General features: G+C 38.7%; 2 protein-coding genes across 3 annotated transcripts; one reads left to right on the top strand and one right to left on the bottom strand.

Annotated features, from left to right (window-relative positions):
* The first annotated feature begins 350 nt into the window (after nucleotides 1-350).
* Nucleotides 351-11924, top strand: LOC131690442 (putative sulfiredoxin). Of its 2 annotated transcripts, none has more exons than XM_058976218.1 (3): nucleotides 351-480; nucleotides 11380-11543; nucleotides 11605-11924. In XM_058976218.1, exons 1-3 carry the CDS (start codon nucleotides 405-407, stop codon nucleotides 11815-11817), a joined length of 453 nt encoding a protein of 150 aa, XP_058832201.1. In that variant the 5' UTR covers nucleotides 351-404; the 3' UTR covers nucleotides 11818-11924. The 2 variants fall into 2 exon arrangements, with proteins under 2 accessions (XP_058832201.1, XP_058832210.1); XM_058976227.1 differs by lacking the exon at nucleotides 351-480 and adding an exon at nucleotides 10678-11283.
* LOC131690407 (xaa-Pro aminopeptidase 3-like) lies at nucleotides 11843-13850 on the bottom strand. The gene is made up of 4 exons (XM_058976144.1): nucleotides 13684-13850; nucleotides 13350-13627; nucleotides 12238-13294; nucleotides 11843-12179 (listed from the first exon to the last, which is right to left on the bottom strand). The coding sequence occupies exons 1-4, from the start codon at nucleotides 13754-13756 to the stop codon at nucleotides 12007-12009; spliced, it is 1581 nt and encodes a 526-aa protein (XP_058832127.1). The 5' UTR covers nucleotides 13757-13850; the 3' UTR covers nucleotides 11843-12006.
* Nucleotides 13851-15635: the final 1785 nt, after the last annotated feature.

The following is a 15635-nucleotide window of genomic DNA, read 5'->3' as shown; positions in this document are numbered from 1 at the left end:
TTAGCTTAGTAGCGATTACTGGCATATCACATTAATTCGAAAAAGTAACTCGACTTCTTGCAAAACAAGGTTAACTATAATATATTTTGAGGGAAAATCTAGAGAGTTGCAGTGATTCCAGTTTAGATCATTTGGCTTTAGCTGTCAAAAACGAATCCAAGCGAACAACTTGTCCTTATAGCTGTGGACTGTAGCTATAAAATGCCGGGACATAAGTCACAAAAAATACTGTTTCTTACTATGCAGTTAGTGCCTTACGCCAAACTATCTGTCGAGCGTATATATATACTGACAAGCTGGCACACAATCATATCTTGCTGCTCACTACTATCTGCGAAAGGGGTGTTATTTACCAATGAATTAGCACAATTTGTTAGTATCGAAGCAGCTGTTGTAGAGGACAAATGAAGCTTCCTAGCTTTGCTAACATGACGTTTCTTCAGCTAATCACAAGAGTTAGTTTACACCGGGGGTTTGTAGGTAAGTATTATCATCATCGCAATCGGTGGATCTAATTAACGCTGTTGAAATGAGTTAGCTCTTAATGTCTGAAGTCAGATTCTTCTGAATCGAGTTTATCTTCGAGCTGATTATCTTCACCCTAAAAAAGACTGACTGTACATGAAGCAGAAGTGTTAGTGCATTTAAGCATCGTGATTGAGGTACACGCATACAAAAAAACTATTCAAAATTGAGTTCTGTTGACTCAATTGTTGCGTATAGTTGAACAAGGTAAAATTGGGCAAACTGTCTTGAGTATAGTTTCCATTTAACCACTGCAAGAACAACCCATTGCTAGGGGTTTTTGGTGCTCAACCTTGGGTTAAGTATGCTCAAATTGAATTTACCTAATTTTGAATAAAGCTCGAATAACTCAAAAGCACCTTATTTCACGGAAGAAATTTTCTTGTTTTATTTTTGACATCACTAATAAGTGCGTATGAGACGCAAAACTACCTTAATTAATGTTAAAATAACCTATTCTTAGGGTTGTTTTTTTAATGTATCCAACATACAGCAGACACAGCTTATTTGAAATGCGTGTGTTATAGCAATTTATATTTAAGGGATTAAACGCAACAGTGGCATATGTGCAAATAATACATCAAATAAGTTCAGTGTAGATTACGCTAGTTTACATACAAAAGACTTACCAGTAATGTCAGGGATATAAGCGGAGTGCATACACACTAGACTATTAATTCAAGTTTTGTAAATGTTTCTTTTTTGCTTTGGCAGTTCCCAGATCGGAAGAACTGCCTTTTGTAGTTTCTCAATATTGTTATTTCCTATCGATAACTTTGGACTGCCTCCATTGTCCGTTGGTAACTTACGCAGAAGAAGCCCTTGATGGCGATGGATTACATTCTCTCGTTCTCTAGTTCGTTTCTACATGCCAATGCTGAGTTTTTGTATACTAACACAACCTAAAATGAGACAGAAAAATACAATTATGACAGTTAAGTAAAGAAAATTCAGTAAAATAACCAGTTTAACCAACTATTTACACTTCCTGCTAGCAGATAGCAAATGAGTCATACTCGCCATCGATAGCCTGGATGAAGCAGTGGTAAACCTTTCTAGACTATTTGAAAATGACCGCCAGAGAAGCGGACACCACAATAAAGGATGTGTCGGAAGCAACGAGAGCTCTTCTTCTCTTCTCCTGATTCCTATTCCAACCTCGTTACCGATCTTTGAACCGTCGGTGAAAATCCACACGTGAGTGCTTTAGTTGACGACGCTGGGCTCTGTAGAAAGGCTGATGTCCAGTTTAAACCCCGCGATCGTTCCAGACCCTGTCACGAACTCGGTGTACTCCAGATGGATCTTGCTGACTGTATGTAGCAGCAAGTAGTCTTCTTCGGCTGTACGGTACAAGTATCCAAGTGCTATTCTAGTGATGGTGATTGCAGCCGCCGAACTGAGGGGGAGAGTCCCGGTCTCTACGTAGGCTGTGTCAGCAGGTGCGCTAGGAAGCAGACCAGAATCATCACGGCTCAAAATGTCAACATGGCCCTCCGTATTGCATGATGTTAACTCCACTCCTTAAAATATCTTCCTGTCCTAGCGCTTGGCTAATGTTGAGTGCAGCGCGCCTGAAGCTTGTGCCGGAAGCAGATAGTTTTAATTAGTTGGAACCGGCTCTGGAAGTCAACTTTGAACCGTTTAAAGTGCGGCGCGAAGGGGATGCCAAGGTCCACGGTTATCCCCGGGATCTACCGCCTCATCCTCCAGGATTGGCCTTCCTACCGCAACATGGTATGTGCTGCAGCAGAAATCATGCTTTTAGCGGATATATTAAGGTCGAATGACATGATCCCTTTCCATAGCGCCCAGTAAGCTTTCATAGCTGGTAGCAACGACCTGGTAGGGTCGCCGGTGGGGACATGGAATTAGTTTGCTGCAAGATGCTTCTAAGCTATCGCCCCTTCGAAACGCTGTATCTGTGGGTGAAATTTTTCCAACATATGTACCCATCGGTGTTTGTGTAAGAGTAGTCGGATCTCACGAGGTAATCGAGTTACGGAATTTTGTGGTGCCCGAGATAGCAGCGCGAGCTCGCTCAAGTAATCCGTTACGTTATCGATGTTGTTAACTCTACTGTTTTGATAGGGTTTGAGATTTGTCTCCGTCACTTGTCATATTACGGTTCGTACTTTTCAAGCGAAGCTCCCCTCTTCTCTTGTCTAGGATCTTGCTGTTGTTTAGCTACAGTTAATGAGCCTATCGATTTCGTGATGCTCATGCTAGGTAAAAGGGGTCAGACCATCAGGTGACTCTCAGTTCACATTTGGCTAATACAGGCACAGCGGTGAGGATGAAGATGATCATGTAGAAGCGCTCTAGTGATGGGTCGACACCCCAAAGGCTGTACAGGGTACTTCTGCGAATGAGAAATAAAAATAAGGAAGGTCAAATTTGGATATTTACCGTCTTTTAAAGGTAGATGAGGTACATGGAGATCGCGGATTGCTATTGCATTCCTTTTTGGAACGTTGGGTCATATCCAATAAGTTAGGCGACGCAATATTCGGCGCACATCCAGACAACATGCTCAATATCGTGATTACCAAAAGCGCAGAAGCCGCGGTCCACAAGTCCAATACGTCGAAGAAGCACAGCCAACGTATCTGGGAGGTCTGCCATCTTTTGGGTGTCCTCTGATGAGAAATATTGAAAAAATGGTTGAAGCAAATTAGTCATAGACCCACCTTAACCATTATTGGAAGCTGCCGTTTCGCCGGGTGACACTTCTTAGAGAAAACGGAGAACTCGAAAACCTAGCCGAAGATCCCAAGCAGCCAAATTGTTCAAGGTATTTTGCAATGATTCGTACAAATCGACAGCATTAGGCACTTTAATAGAGACCACACCATCGTCTGCAAATTGCCTTAGCGCACAGCTATTGACAAGACCTTCGTCAAAGTCGTTCACGTAAAAACCGTAACTTACGTAACTTACACAGGAGGGGGGCCCTGAGGAAGACCCATGTAGCTAAATCGTGATGTTGATAAATCGGCGTGCGAAAAATGCATGTGAAATCCAAGCCTATGCATGTAATCCCAATTGTTGAAGAGGAACAGCATCCATTTCTCCTACCACTTCCGAATAAAAGACAGCATTTCAATCGGTCAATATGAATTGTGATCGGAGGATGGCTTCCCGGTTTTGTAACGGCGCTCACCTTCACCTGGGACAATATCACCCTCGACGAACTTGTTAAATAAAGCTAACAAGTGGCCTTTCGCAGCCAGGCAGATTCTTGAACAAGTCTAACCGTGGGGCGTTATTGTAGTATGACCAGATAATCGGTGAGAACTCCATTTTCCGTACTGGGACAGTATCTAGACAGATCTTTTTGGTGGAATATAATATCCAGCAGTTGCCACATTCCACGCTTTCGTTGGTATTGTTTCGGCTGCGCACACCTTGGGCAGTGCCCCTAAGGGTGCTCATCGACGTTTCTCTCGTTCATCCGTCGACGAACTGGCGCCAATGACCATTTTGGTCATGCGTTTTTTTCAGTTGTTGGGCGTTCCAATCTTTTTTACGCGGAAGCCTTCCCTGCATACATGTCTGAATACTCTGTCCCATTACGGGGTGAGGGACCGTCCGCAGATACTCGCATCTGGTATGTGTTTCGTCCGAGCTTGAATCGCGCTGTGGAGAATCAAACCAGCCAAAAACGTGTGCTCCATCGCATAGAGGATGTTCTAGAATATACTTGATTTTGTCAGATGTCGCGGTCGCATAATTCTTACAATCAAATGTTAGAAAATTTTATTAATCATCAGCCGACAAGTATAGATATTCGAAAGAATTGGCTTAGAGCATCCCTGAAAGAAACGCTTCAGTTTTTCCTTGCGCTGCTTGTACGTGTGAATTTCCCTTCCAACCGCATTTCCCACAATGAACCTTATTGCTACAATAGGAGGCCGTGTGTTCCAATTGTTTGCAATTAATTCAGTTAATGATTAGCGGCACAAAAAGGCGATAAGACCGATGAGGCTTGTTAAAGAAGAGATAGGTAAAGCAAACCCTGCACAGGTAACTCGACGAAAGTCTAAGTTGAGTAATGTCCTCTTCCGTCCGTCAGTTGCGACTGACACTGAATGTATTCGGAGTGCAGCAGTCCAGTATCTTTGCTGGCTGCAGTCGATCCGCACAATTCAAACTTGAATCGAAAACGACCCCTTCTATTTAAACCTAGTTAGATGCAGAGGCGACGCGTCGGTACGTTCAACCTGTTCATTGAACAGGTAAGCAAAATCTGACGACCCGAAACCTATTTGCACTTAAAATAAATATACAGCAGCAGCACACAAATTAACACTCGGAATACCAAGGGGGTAAAAAGTTACGCGGACTACCAAGGGGGTCTAAAAAAATGGGAACGCTTACTTTGACCGGTCATATCTCCGCCGTTACATAATCGATTTTAAATCTGTCTTCACCAATAGAAAGATATGTCTTTTGTGAATACGTCATATTAAAAAATGGAAGAATAGAGTTGTCTACCATAAGGTACAGTAAAAAGAGTATAACAAAGTCAGTGAGAAAAAAAATGGGAACGCTTCTTTGACTTGCCATATCTTAGCTGTTTGCTCACCAATTTTAATTCTTTCTTCACCATTGGATAGGTAAATCTTTTATAAAAACAGTGAACAAAGAATGATGGAAATCAAATTTGTATATCTGAAGTAATTGTAAAAACAGTAATTGAGAGTCAGTACAGACGAAATTACTTTTTCTGTTCAAACAATCGTATCACGACCGTTTTTCAACCAATTTCAATTTTCCTTACACCAATGCAATCCTTAGAGCTTCTAGACTTGTAATATATGCAATAAATAGTAGATTTTCAAAAATTACTATACTTTTTCGAGTTTTTAGGAGATAGGATTTTTACAATGTACGTAGCATACGGTTGATTGAAATTCTTTGCGACTTGTTAGATTTACGGTTTGAAAATTTAATGTTTACTCAATAGTTCTACATATTATACATGGATATTATTATATCAAAATGATTGCACGAACGTGGAGAAACACATTATTGTATGCAAGTTACTAAATAATAGAGTGTGTTAGGACGATTCAGTAAATACGAAGAAGTTCAGAATTTTAAAATATTCGTCATATAACTTTAAATTTGAAGCGATGACCTATACATTTTAATACACCAGTCGATTGTAATTGATGGCGGCTACAATTTCTGATAAAATATATTTTCTCAAAAAAATAGCCAAAAGTACGTAGAAGTACAGAAATTCCATTTAGTTGGCAAATAACGTCGAGTTCAAAGTGATGGCCTATACCTTTTTATATACCAATCGATTATAATTGATTTTGGTTACAAATTCTGCAAGAACGATTTTTATATTTTCTCAAAAATAGACAAAAGTACGTAGAACTACAGTAATTTCATTTAGTTGACAAATAACTTCAAGTATTCAAAGCTATCACCTATTCCATTTATACACAAATCGATTGTAATTGATTTTGGCTACAATTTCTGAAAGAACATATTTTTATATTTTCTAAAAAATAGCCAAAACTACGTATAAGCACCGAAATTTCATTTAGTGGGTAAATAACGTCGAATTTTAAGGGATGATTTATACTTTTTAATACACCAATCGATTGTAATTAATGGTGGCTACAATTTCTGAAAGAACACATTTTTATATTTTCTCAAAAAATAGACAAAATACGTAGAAGTACGGAAATTTGATTTAGTTGGCAAGTAAGGTCAAATTCAAAGTTACACTTTTATATATACTTTTATATATACCAATCGATTGTAATTGATTTCGGCTACAATTGTTACAAGATAAACTTTTTATATTTTCTTAAAAAAACGACAAAAATATGTAGAAGTACAGAAATTTCGTTTGATTGACAAATAACTGCAAATTAAAAGGAATGACCTACACTATTTATACACCAATCTATTGTAATTGATGGCGGCTACAATTTCTGATAGAACAATTGTTTATATTTTCTCAAAAAATAGCCAAAAATACGTAGAAGTACGGAAATTTGTAGTTATGTGCCAATCAGACGAAATTTCTGTACTTCTACGTATTTTTGTCATTTTTTTGGGAAAATATGAAAAGTTTCTCTTGCAACAATTGTAGCCGAAAGCAATTACAATCGATTGGTGTATAAAAAAGTATAAATCATCCCTTAGAATTCGTCGTTATTTGCCCACTAAATGAAATTTCTGTACTTGTACGTATTTTTGGCTATTTTTTGAGATAATATAAAAATTTGTTCTTTAAGAAATTGTAGCCAAAATCAATTACAATCGATTGGTGTATAAATGGAATAGGTGATAGCTTTGAATACTTGAAGCTATTTGTCAACTAAATGAAATTACTGTAGTTCTACGTACTTTTGTCTATTTTTTGAGAAAATATAAAAATTGTTCTTCCAGAAATTGTAACCAAAATCAATTATAATCGATTGGTATATAAAAAGGTATAGGCCATCGCTTTGAATTCAACATTTTTTGCCAACTAAATGAAATTTCTGTACTTCTACGTACTTTTGGCTATTTTTTGAGAAAATATAAAAATGTTTTTTTTCAGAAATTGTAGCCGCCATCAATTACAATCGACTGGTGTATTAAAATGCATGGGTCATCGCTTCAAATTTAAAGTTATATCACGAATATTTTAAAATTCTGAACTTCTTCGTATTTACTGAATCGTCCTAACACACTCTATTATTTAGTAACTTACATACAATAATGTGTTTCTCCACGTCCGTGCAAACATTTTGATATAATAATATCCATGTATAATATGTAGAACTATTGAGTAAACAGGTAATTTTCAAACCGCAAAACTAACAAGTCGCAAAGAATTTCAATCAACCGTATGCTACGTACATTGTAAAAATCCTATCTCCTAAAAACTCGAAAAAGTATAGTAATTTTTGAAAATCTACTATTTATTGCATATATTTACAAGTCTAGAAGCTCTAAGGATTGCATTGGTGTAAGGAAAATTGAAATTGGTTGACAAACGGTCGTGATACGATTGTTTGAACAGAAAAAGTAATTTCGTCTGTACTGACTCTCAATTACTGTTTTTACAATTACTTCAGATATACAAATTTGATTTCCATCATTCTTTGTTCACTATTTTTATAAAAGATTTACCTATCCAATGGTGAAGAAAAAATTAAAATTGGTGAGCAAACAGCTAAGATATGGCAAGTCAAAGAAGCGTTCCCATTTTTTTCTCACTGACTTTGTTATACTCTTTTTACTGTAACTTACGGTAGACAACTCTATTCTTCTATTTTTTTAATTCGACGTGTTCACAAAAGACATACCTTTATATTGGTGAAGACAGATTTAAAATCGATTATGTAACAGCTGAGATATGACCGGTCAAAGTAAGCGTTCCCATTTTTTTTACCCCCTTGGTATTCCGAGTGTTAATTTAAATGAAAGTATCTTCAAACTTTGAAGTTTGGTAATTTGATTCGACCGATAAACGAACCTAGCATACCAAGCGGGTAAATTTCAAAAAAATTATGTTTTCCTATGTCCGGTTCAACCTCAAACATGCACGCATCTCGTACTCTCACCGCATGCTCTGGAAAGAGCAACGCATGAGCGACGGCAGGAACAGCAGCGTGAGCCTCATGTGCGACGACCTTTTCTATTTCCTTTTGCACCGGTTCAAATCAAATATTGAACCAGCGTGTATTGGTGCGATGTCCATATGAGCGTTAGAGCTGTGTGCAAACGAAAGCGATTTATAATTTTTGAGTGTGTGGCGCCATACGTCCATAACAGTCGGTCGAACGCTTGTTTTCTTGGGTAGCCTGAACAAATGCTGTTTCACTTTGGGCATATTGGTTTTGGGTGCGTATGTATTTCGTTGGTTTAACGATAATAATGAACCGTCTACTTTTGCTTTTAAGAAATTGTTTGCTCTTTGTATTTACATATTGAAAGCTGCTGAGAGTATAAAATAGATATAAATTCAAATCAGAGGTTGGACGAATGATCTCAGGTTCTATTGTAATAATGAACATGTTAAATATCACATGTCTACGATATTTCACAAATAAATTTTTTTTTGATTCAATGCATTGCATGAGGCGCATTCAAATTTCTATCCCATTTGAAAGAATTGAGGGAAATTTTTTAAATCGGTTGAAAAATCTTTCAATCATTCTTATACAGAAGGTGCAGCAACGAATTAAACGATCAAAGTAGGCCCTGGCACAATGTAAACAAAAATAATTATTAGTTTACATCCTGTACTAACATTTGAAAATATTTACCTAGACAATTAGTGAATTGAATATTATTGTACGATATTCAACTGAATAAATAACATGGATTTTTAAATTAATATATTTTCTATTTACCACGAGTCACATCAGGTTCATTTTCAGCCGTTCAAAAAGAGTTTCCATTATTTTAACTCTGATCAATAATCCTTTTAAACATGATTGTTTTGCTCAAATTCCTGTTCAGAAATTATTTTAAGTTGTTCGCTTCTCGGATATATTATGTACTTTTTACTCTTTTAAGCATTCTATCAGACGCTTGTTTGACAATTTATCGGTGGGTTTCCACAATAAATTTGTTTTGCTCAGCTCTTGCATAGAAAAACCCGTCGACATACATCTATCATTGGTCCTATTCGTTAGATGTTGGATGGAAACGACGATTTCGTCGTATGTTCAACCCACCCAAGTAACGCCAGAAAAGATAAACGAGAAATAATCAGCTGATCTAAAAACGTCTCATGGAGTCGAATTAGCGATGACTGTGACATTTTGAGGGCCTTTGTGGTATATTGAACAGGTTGGCGGTGGAGCCACGCGTCGCCTCTGGTTAGATGGTACATATACACCGTACTCCTTCGCAAAAAGGCCCATAGCTATCAATATCATTTGATTGCTTCAAACTCTACCACCCCTCGAAGCTTGTCGGGGCTAGTTAATTTTGTCTTTGTCCGTGAATTTATAAAGGCAAGATCTACAGAAATGGGGCACCTGTTTTTAGTGGTCTATTTTTTACCGTTGTTTAAAACTGTTAACGTGGTTCCGAGGGATTCACAATGCAGGAGAAGAGGAATTAATTGTTCACGGTTACTTTAAAAATCCTTTAGCATCAGCTCAGAAACTGAGCAGCTGAATTATGCTAAAATTACTGTGGCTCGAGTGATTGAAACTTACAAGTAAGCTCTAACAACTGTCCGCAAAGTACAAATCAAGCATCGGAGTGAAACCGTTTATGATCAACTGCGGTTGAAGGTCATTTAACTGATCCCAAAAAGCTAAGAATTTTGAAAGGATTCTCTGACTCTGACTTATATTAATTTCTAAAGTTAGAAGGAGTTCCTTGACTGTCTTAGAACAATGAACGCTTACGCTAGTAAAATCGTAAAACTTCGTAAGATATTCCGAAAGTATGTAAGACGTTTTTGGAATTTGTTGGAGATTTCAAAAGAGCTTTCCATAAGTTCGTTGTCTTGCCCTTAGATTTCAAAGGACTTCTATCTCGCAAAAAAAAATTTAAATGGTCTAGAACTTCCCGAATATTCATATAGGTTTCCGTGAAGCTCGTTGCGTCTACTTAAAGTTTAGAAAATGTCTCACCAGGAGGAATTTTATGTGGTCAGTAGAAACGGAGCACCCTGCAATTTTTCTGTGCATTAAGAATCGTCTGCCAAGCTTGTTGAAACACTTCACAGAATGTAAAACCAAGAATTCGTTTTTTTTTCTGTTACTATTCGCAAACAAGAAACTGAATAGTTCATCGTTCATCCTATTACTGTATACTATAACGGATAGATGTTACTACCATTATTAATACTAGTTTGGCTGATATATCTACTTATTCGTACTTATAATAACCAAGTGGAATACGAGTCTACTCAGTGAATGAATCAAAACACAAAACTTACCAAAACGCTTGTAATCCAACACAAATCGGTCTATTAATGCATACAGCCTGCAGCCACATGGTACGTCGTTGTTTACACAGATTGCCACTTTTAAGCATCGTTGTTCATAGTTTCTCAATATTGTCTTAATCCCTATCACATACTTTACGCTGATTCCTGTGTATACGTTGGTAACCTGTAAAAAGTAACGAAAAATTAATATTATAGCTTCTGTGTGTCAAGAAAAAAAAAAGAATTAATTTAAAATTAATAATTGAACAAACTTTTAACAACTTAACACATCAAACACGACTCATGATAATTTTTTTTTTTCGTTAAATTTTATTACAAAGTGTAGTGCTAAAATAAACACCAATAATAAAATTGCAGTGTGCCGACCGAGCCCCTCAATCCCCTTACTGTAAAGGTAAATTACCCATAAACATACCACATTCTGCGAAACAAACACACCTTCAATCATATAAGCGAAGAATCGCTTGTCGGTGAAGGAAGAGGAAGGAGGTATTAATGAATGGTCGAAAAAAAAACGAAACCTCCTCCGACTGATAATGTGCTCCTGGACGCGCGCTTGCAGATACGCAACAAAACAACTACACGGGTATTTTTCTTACCTTGCATTTCAAGCAGCGACCAATCGGAGAGGGTCAATGCAAATTTGCGCTGCAGAAAGTTGTTCAGTCGAGTTTCACTACTACTCGCGGTAGGGGCCAGGGTATTGCCAAAACTTCAAGCAAAATCAAACTGGTCAAACTAGTCTAAAAATAGTCCTCGCGGATATCGTTCTACGTTGTACGCAGCAAACTTGCCAAGATAGGGGCAATTATCATCGTTATCATACAGTGAGCAAAACAAAACTTCGATAACCTTTGTATTAGGCAAAGGCAAAACAAGGCGATAAGCGTCTCGAGTTCCTAATTTTGGCTTCATTTTCGCAGCTACTCTATCATCATCCACATCGGGCAAAGACCCCACGATGGCCACCAGCATCCACTCGGCCGGCATCGCCGAGATTCACGAGATGCCCATGGCGGTTATTAACCGTCCGATACCGTCAGTACTTGACAACGCCAAGGTGCAGTCACTAATGGAATCGATTCAGGTTAGTCTATTCGTCGCTATTCTAATCCAGTTCGGTAATCAAGCATCCCCCTTCGAAACAGAATCCTACCGAAGTGGAATCCATTCCCCCGATAGACGTGCTGTGGATCAAGGGCAGCGAGGGCGGTGATTATTACTACAGTTTCGGAGGCTGTCATCGTTTCGAGGCCCACAAACGGCTGGGCAAACCGACCATCACCGCAAAGCTGGTCCAATCGTCGCTCGCCGATTTGCAGCACTATCTGGGGGCGAGCTGCCCGAAGCAACTGAAATGATGCGTTGTTTGTTACTTATTGGTAAGGAAATCGTTAAACCACTTAATGTTTGTTTTATTTTATAATGAAAATATATCTAGATATGTACATCTCCTTCGTGTAACGCATTGTCAGAGTTTTGAATCGCTCCAGAATTGTGGAAGAAAGTTCGACTTACCCTGCTCTGATTTTGGTCTGTTATTTTAGGATTTAGGTACCACCAGAACCCACGAGTGCTTCAAGTTGCTGCAAATCTTTTACACAGCTCTCGGTCAGAACCTCAATTTGCATATCCGGTTTGATGAGGACGTCATCTTCGATTCGCAAGCCAAGTCCTCGAAATTCTACTGGAACATCTTTCCGCCAGCGGCTGATATAGATTCCTACGGAAAGTTTGAATATAGTTTTAGAAACGAGCAAGGAAAAAACTCAGGTACTCACCAGGTTCAACAGTACAGACCATTCCAGGGACCAACTGAACACTCCTCGAAATTAGTGGCGTATCGTGCACATCCATACCCAGATAGTGCGACACATGATGCGGACAGAATTTGTAGGCTGCTCTGGCCAAATCCATTCCCTTCACACTTTTCGGAATCAATCCAATTTCCTGCAGATATTTACCGATCTTCAGACACATTGTGTCAAACAGCTGATCAAGCGTTTCCCCACCCTCATGCTGCAAGCATTGCAGAAGCTCCGTCTGAACTTGTGCGAGAACTTCGTACAACACTCGCTGTGGGTCCGAAAATTTCCCACTAATCGGCCACGTTCGAGTTATGTCACTGGTGTAGCTTCCGTACTCGCAACCAGCATCCATAAGAACCATTTCCCCGTCCCGAACGAGTTGAGTATTGTTGATGTAGTGTATCACGGTTGCATTGGAACCTCCAGCCACAACGGGAGGATACGCCAAATAGCTAGCTCCCGCCATTCGGCAAAAGTAATCTACCTTAGCGAACAGCTGATGTTCACTCTGTCCCGGACTACTCTCCCGAATCGTTCGGTTAATTGCTTCCGAAGCAATCTGACACGTCATGCGCATCTGTTCAATCTCCGCCGGAGATTTAACTACCCTCAGTTTGTGAACTAGACTAACGGGCGACCGCACGGATTCCATCTTATTAACATCCCCAACAATCTTCCTCACATCGTCCAAATTGCAACCCTTCTCATCGAACCAAACTGTCGCGCTGGGATGACCGAACGAGTACTTCATTAGATAAGGCTTTAATTCAGCGACACTGGCCGCCTGATCCACACCAAACACGTACGGTGCCAGTTCGACCCCAGTCCGTGGTCCATCCCACAGTTCTGCGTGACTATCTTTAGGCCGAACGAACAGTACACTTCGTTCGTTACCTTCGCTGTCAAGTTCCAACGTGAGAGTACTGTCCGATTCCAAACAACCGCTAAGATAGAGGAAGTCTGAATTCTGTCGAAAAACGTACGGAATTTTATCGCTCATGTACTTCTTATTGGCCGACGGGATGATGACCTAAAAGCAATCTATTAATAGCAGTATTTTAATCAATAACAAAAAAAACACAAACCAAATGTTCCCTCGCATTCTTGTCCAAATTAGCTGCTGCGTATTTTCGAACCAACTCAAGCAGGGCCCGACGACGTGCGCGAAATTCTTCCAATCGGACACCCGGTAATAGTTCACCATCCTGCAGCAGATGGGGATGTGTCACCGGCATAGGTTGTCCATAGGAAATTGTCTGTTGAGGGCCATCCAGTGGATCGCGGACTCGTTCCGATGGGGCCGGTTTAGTTAATCCTGGCGGAGGAGCAGCATTTGACGAACAGGAACGAACCGTGGAATAATCTGTTGGATAGGGGGTCTTTAATTAAATTAGACAATTTGGAACAGATTTAACTTACCTAGAGCTGAGCAGAACTGTCGGATTTGGGATCGTGCCGGATGTAATCTGCGATAAAATCTGGCTAAATTCATGACTGATAATTTGGGGGTCCTTTTTGTTTTCGTTATAAATTTTCAACACTCGCTCATTTCGTGGCCTGCTGCTGATAAATAAACAGCTGATTACTTTGTGTGGCGGGAATTTGTAAGGTTCCTGAGTGGAAATATTTCAACAAGGACAGCGTTGCCAATGTTTAAGATTTGTCTGCTATCTCATATTTTTCTCAATAAGACAATCCGGACAAACTACATGGAAAAATAAAACAACCCACAGAATAAGTTCTTTTAACCCATTCATGCCCATGTTGTTTGTGGACAACAACGTTTTTAAACAGCTATAACTTTTGATTGAGGCGAGATTTGCTTACATAAACAAGTAAGGCTCATTAATGTGATTATTGCCTTTAATTTTAGTATTAACTGTTACAAGGATCAATTCTAGAACTGAAGTTATTGCAATTAGTCTGATTGGATTCCGATGGAGCAGTGCTGCCAGGAACATTTTACGTTGACGACGGAAAATGATTTTTTCATATATCTTCGTTATGGTGCAATATTATTGAAAACTGATAAAACTTATCAATTTAGACTGTCGTTGGCTACGTTTTCCACGTAATTGGACTATTGTAATTATTAAATAATCATCCACAGTCCACACAGAAAAAAATATTTTGTAATTTTAAGTTTATTTTCATGCACATATTTGGAGCATGAATATAAATGTAAAATTAAGTTCCACCATAAATACACACGACTTATCGTGCTTTCTTCAATGAATTTTATTATAATTTTACAAGTCGATTGAAAATTACAGTTTCTTTAAATGGAAAACCAACGCACTTCAATGTATTTTTACTCGAATACTGCTGTAAAATGAATGACATGTAATATTACACGAATGAAAGTGTAAAATTGTATGCTGTTTGATGCTCCAATTGATTTTAACGTAATTTTCAAACAAATTTTTGATTGAATCTTTGTATGTTTACATTTGTATTGATTTACATGTCGTTTAAATTTCATTATTTTTTGGTGTGCAAAGCTAGGGGCAGATCACTCTAGAAATATATAACAAATTTGCATCAAAATAGAAAAGATGCATTTAATTTCCATTTTTGCATCAACTTTGCACTCCCTCGTAGAAAGGTTTGTTTAACAAACGTCCTACGCTGATTCACTTTGTTCGACGTTTTGTTGAATGTAGGGCTAATGTTTTGTAGGGTTTTGACGTCTTACATGCAACGCAAAACGTTGAACGATATTCAACAGATTGTCCAATAGTATTCCATTGCTGGATATTGAACGCCTGAATTGGAAAGGATGTCGGCCGATATAACGACGGTACTTTTCAAAATTTCAACATTTTCGCTAAATAAAACATGAATAATCTTCGGAACAGTTGTGAAAATAGCAGGTGAATTTTTTTTTATGAAGGTGGTTTGATAGAACCACGATTCATGTAGAGTTCGCTCGTCTAGCAATGGTGATCTTCAAATGAATGTTAGCTGGGGTTTGTTTTGCTATTATTGTAGATGACATCAACCTTGTTCGCTTTATTTGAGGCCTGAAGTAGAATCACACAATCAAAAGGTTGAGTTTTGAACACTGGTTTACACTGGCTCTTGACGTATCTATGAACTGTTTCCTCCGTTTTAAACATATGCAGTAGGTTTTTCGAAGATATTCGTGCTCGATAGGTCTGGAGAATTTTTTTTAGTATGGCGGATGCCATAGTAGAAAACAGTTCGACCCCCAGGAAACTTCTTATTCTTGCAAGCCATAATCGGTTCCAGTGGTTATTTTAGGACGTGACTGCGTAGTTCCTGGTTAATATTCAAAGGCCTTCCAAAGACACACTCTTCCACCAAGTTGGGCAGCATAAATTAAAATGCCCATAATCGTTCACGACAAC

Source organism: Topomyia yanbarensis, chromosome 1, assembly GCF_030247195.1.
Source record: "Topomyia yanbarensis strain Yona2022 chromosome 1, ASM3024719v1, whole genome shotgun sequence".
Lineage (NCBI taxonomy): Eukaryota > Metazoa > Arthropoda > Insecta > Diptera > Culicidae > Topomyia > Topomyia yanbarensis.
Note: the sequence above shows the minus strand (reverse complement) of the source record. Positions and strands in the feature narration are given on the sequence as shown.

Bases quoted from the DNA above. Each gene is read 5' to 3' on its own strand.
- LOC131690442 (XM_058976218.1), top strand. From the start codon at position 405: ATGAAGCTTCCTAGCTTTGCTAACATGACGTTTCTTCAGCTAATCACA. The intron at 481-11,379 runs GTAAGTATTATC...TCATTTTCGCAG, and splicing joins TTTACACCGGGGGTTTGTAG to CTACTCTATCATCATCCACA. The intron at 11,544-11,604 runs GTTAGTCTATTC...CCTTCGAAACAG, and splicing joins CACTAATGGAATCGATTCAG to AATCCTACCGAAGTGGAATC.
- LOC131690407 (XM_058976144.1), bottom strand. From the start codon at position 13,756: ATGAATTTAGCCAGATTTTATCGCAGATTACATCCGGCACGATCCCAA. The intron at 13,628-13,683 runs GTAAGTTAAATC...CCTATCCAACAG, and splicing joins ACAGTTCTGCTCAGCTCTAG to ATTATTCCACGGTTCGTTCC. The intron at 12,180-12,237 runs GTGAGTACCTGA...AACTTTCCGTAG, and splicing joins GGTCTGTACTGTTGAACCTG to GAATCTATATCAGCCGCTGG.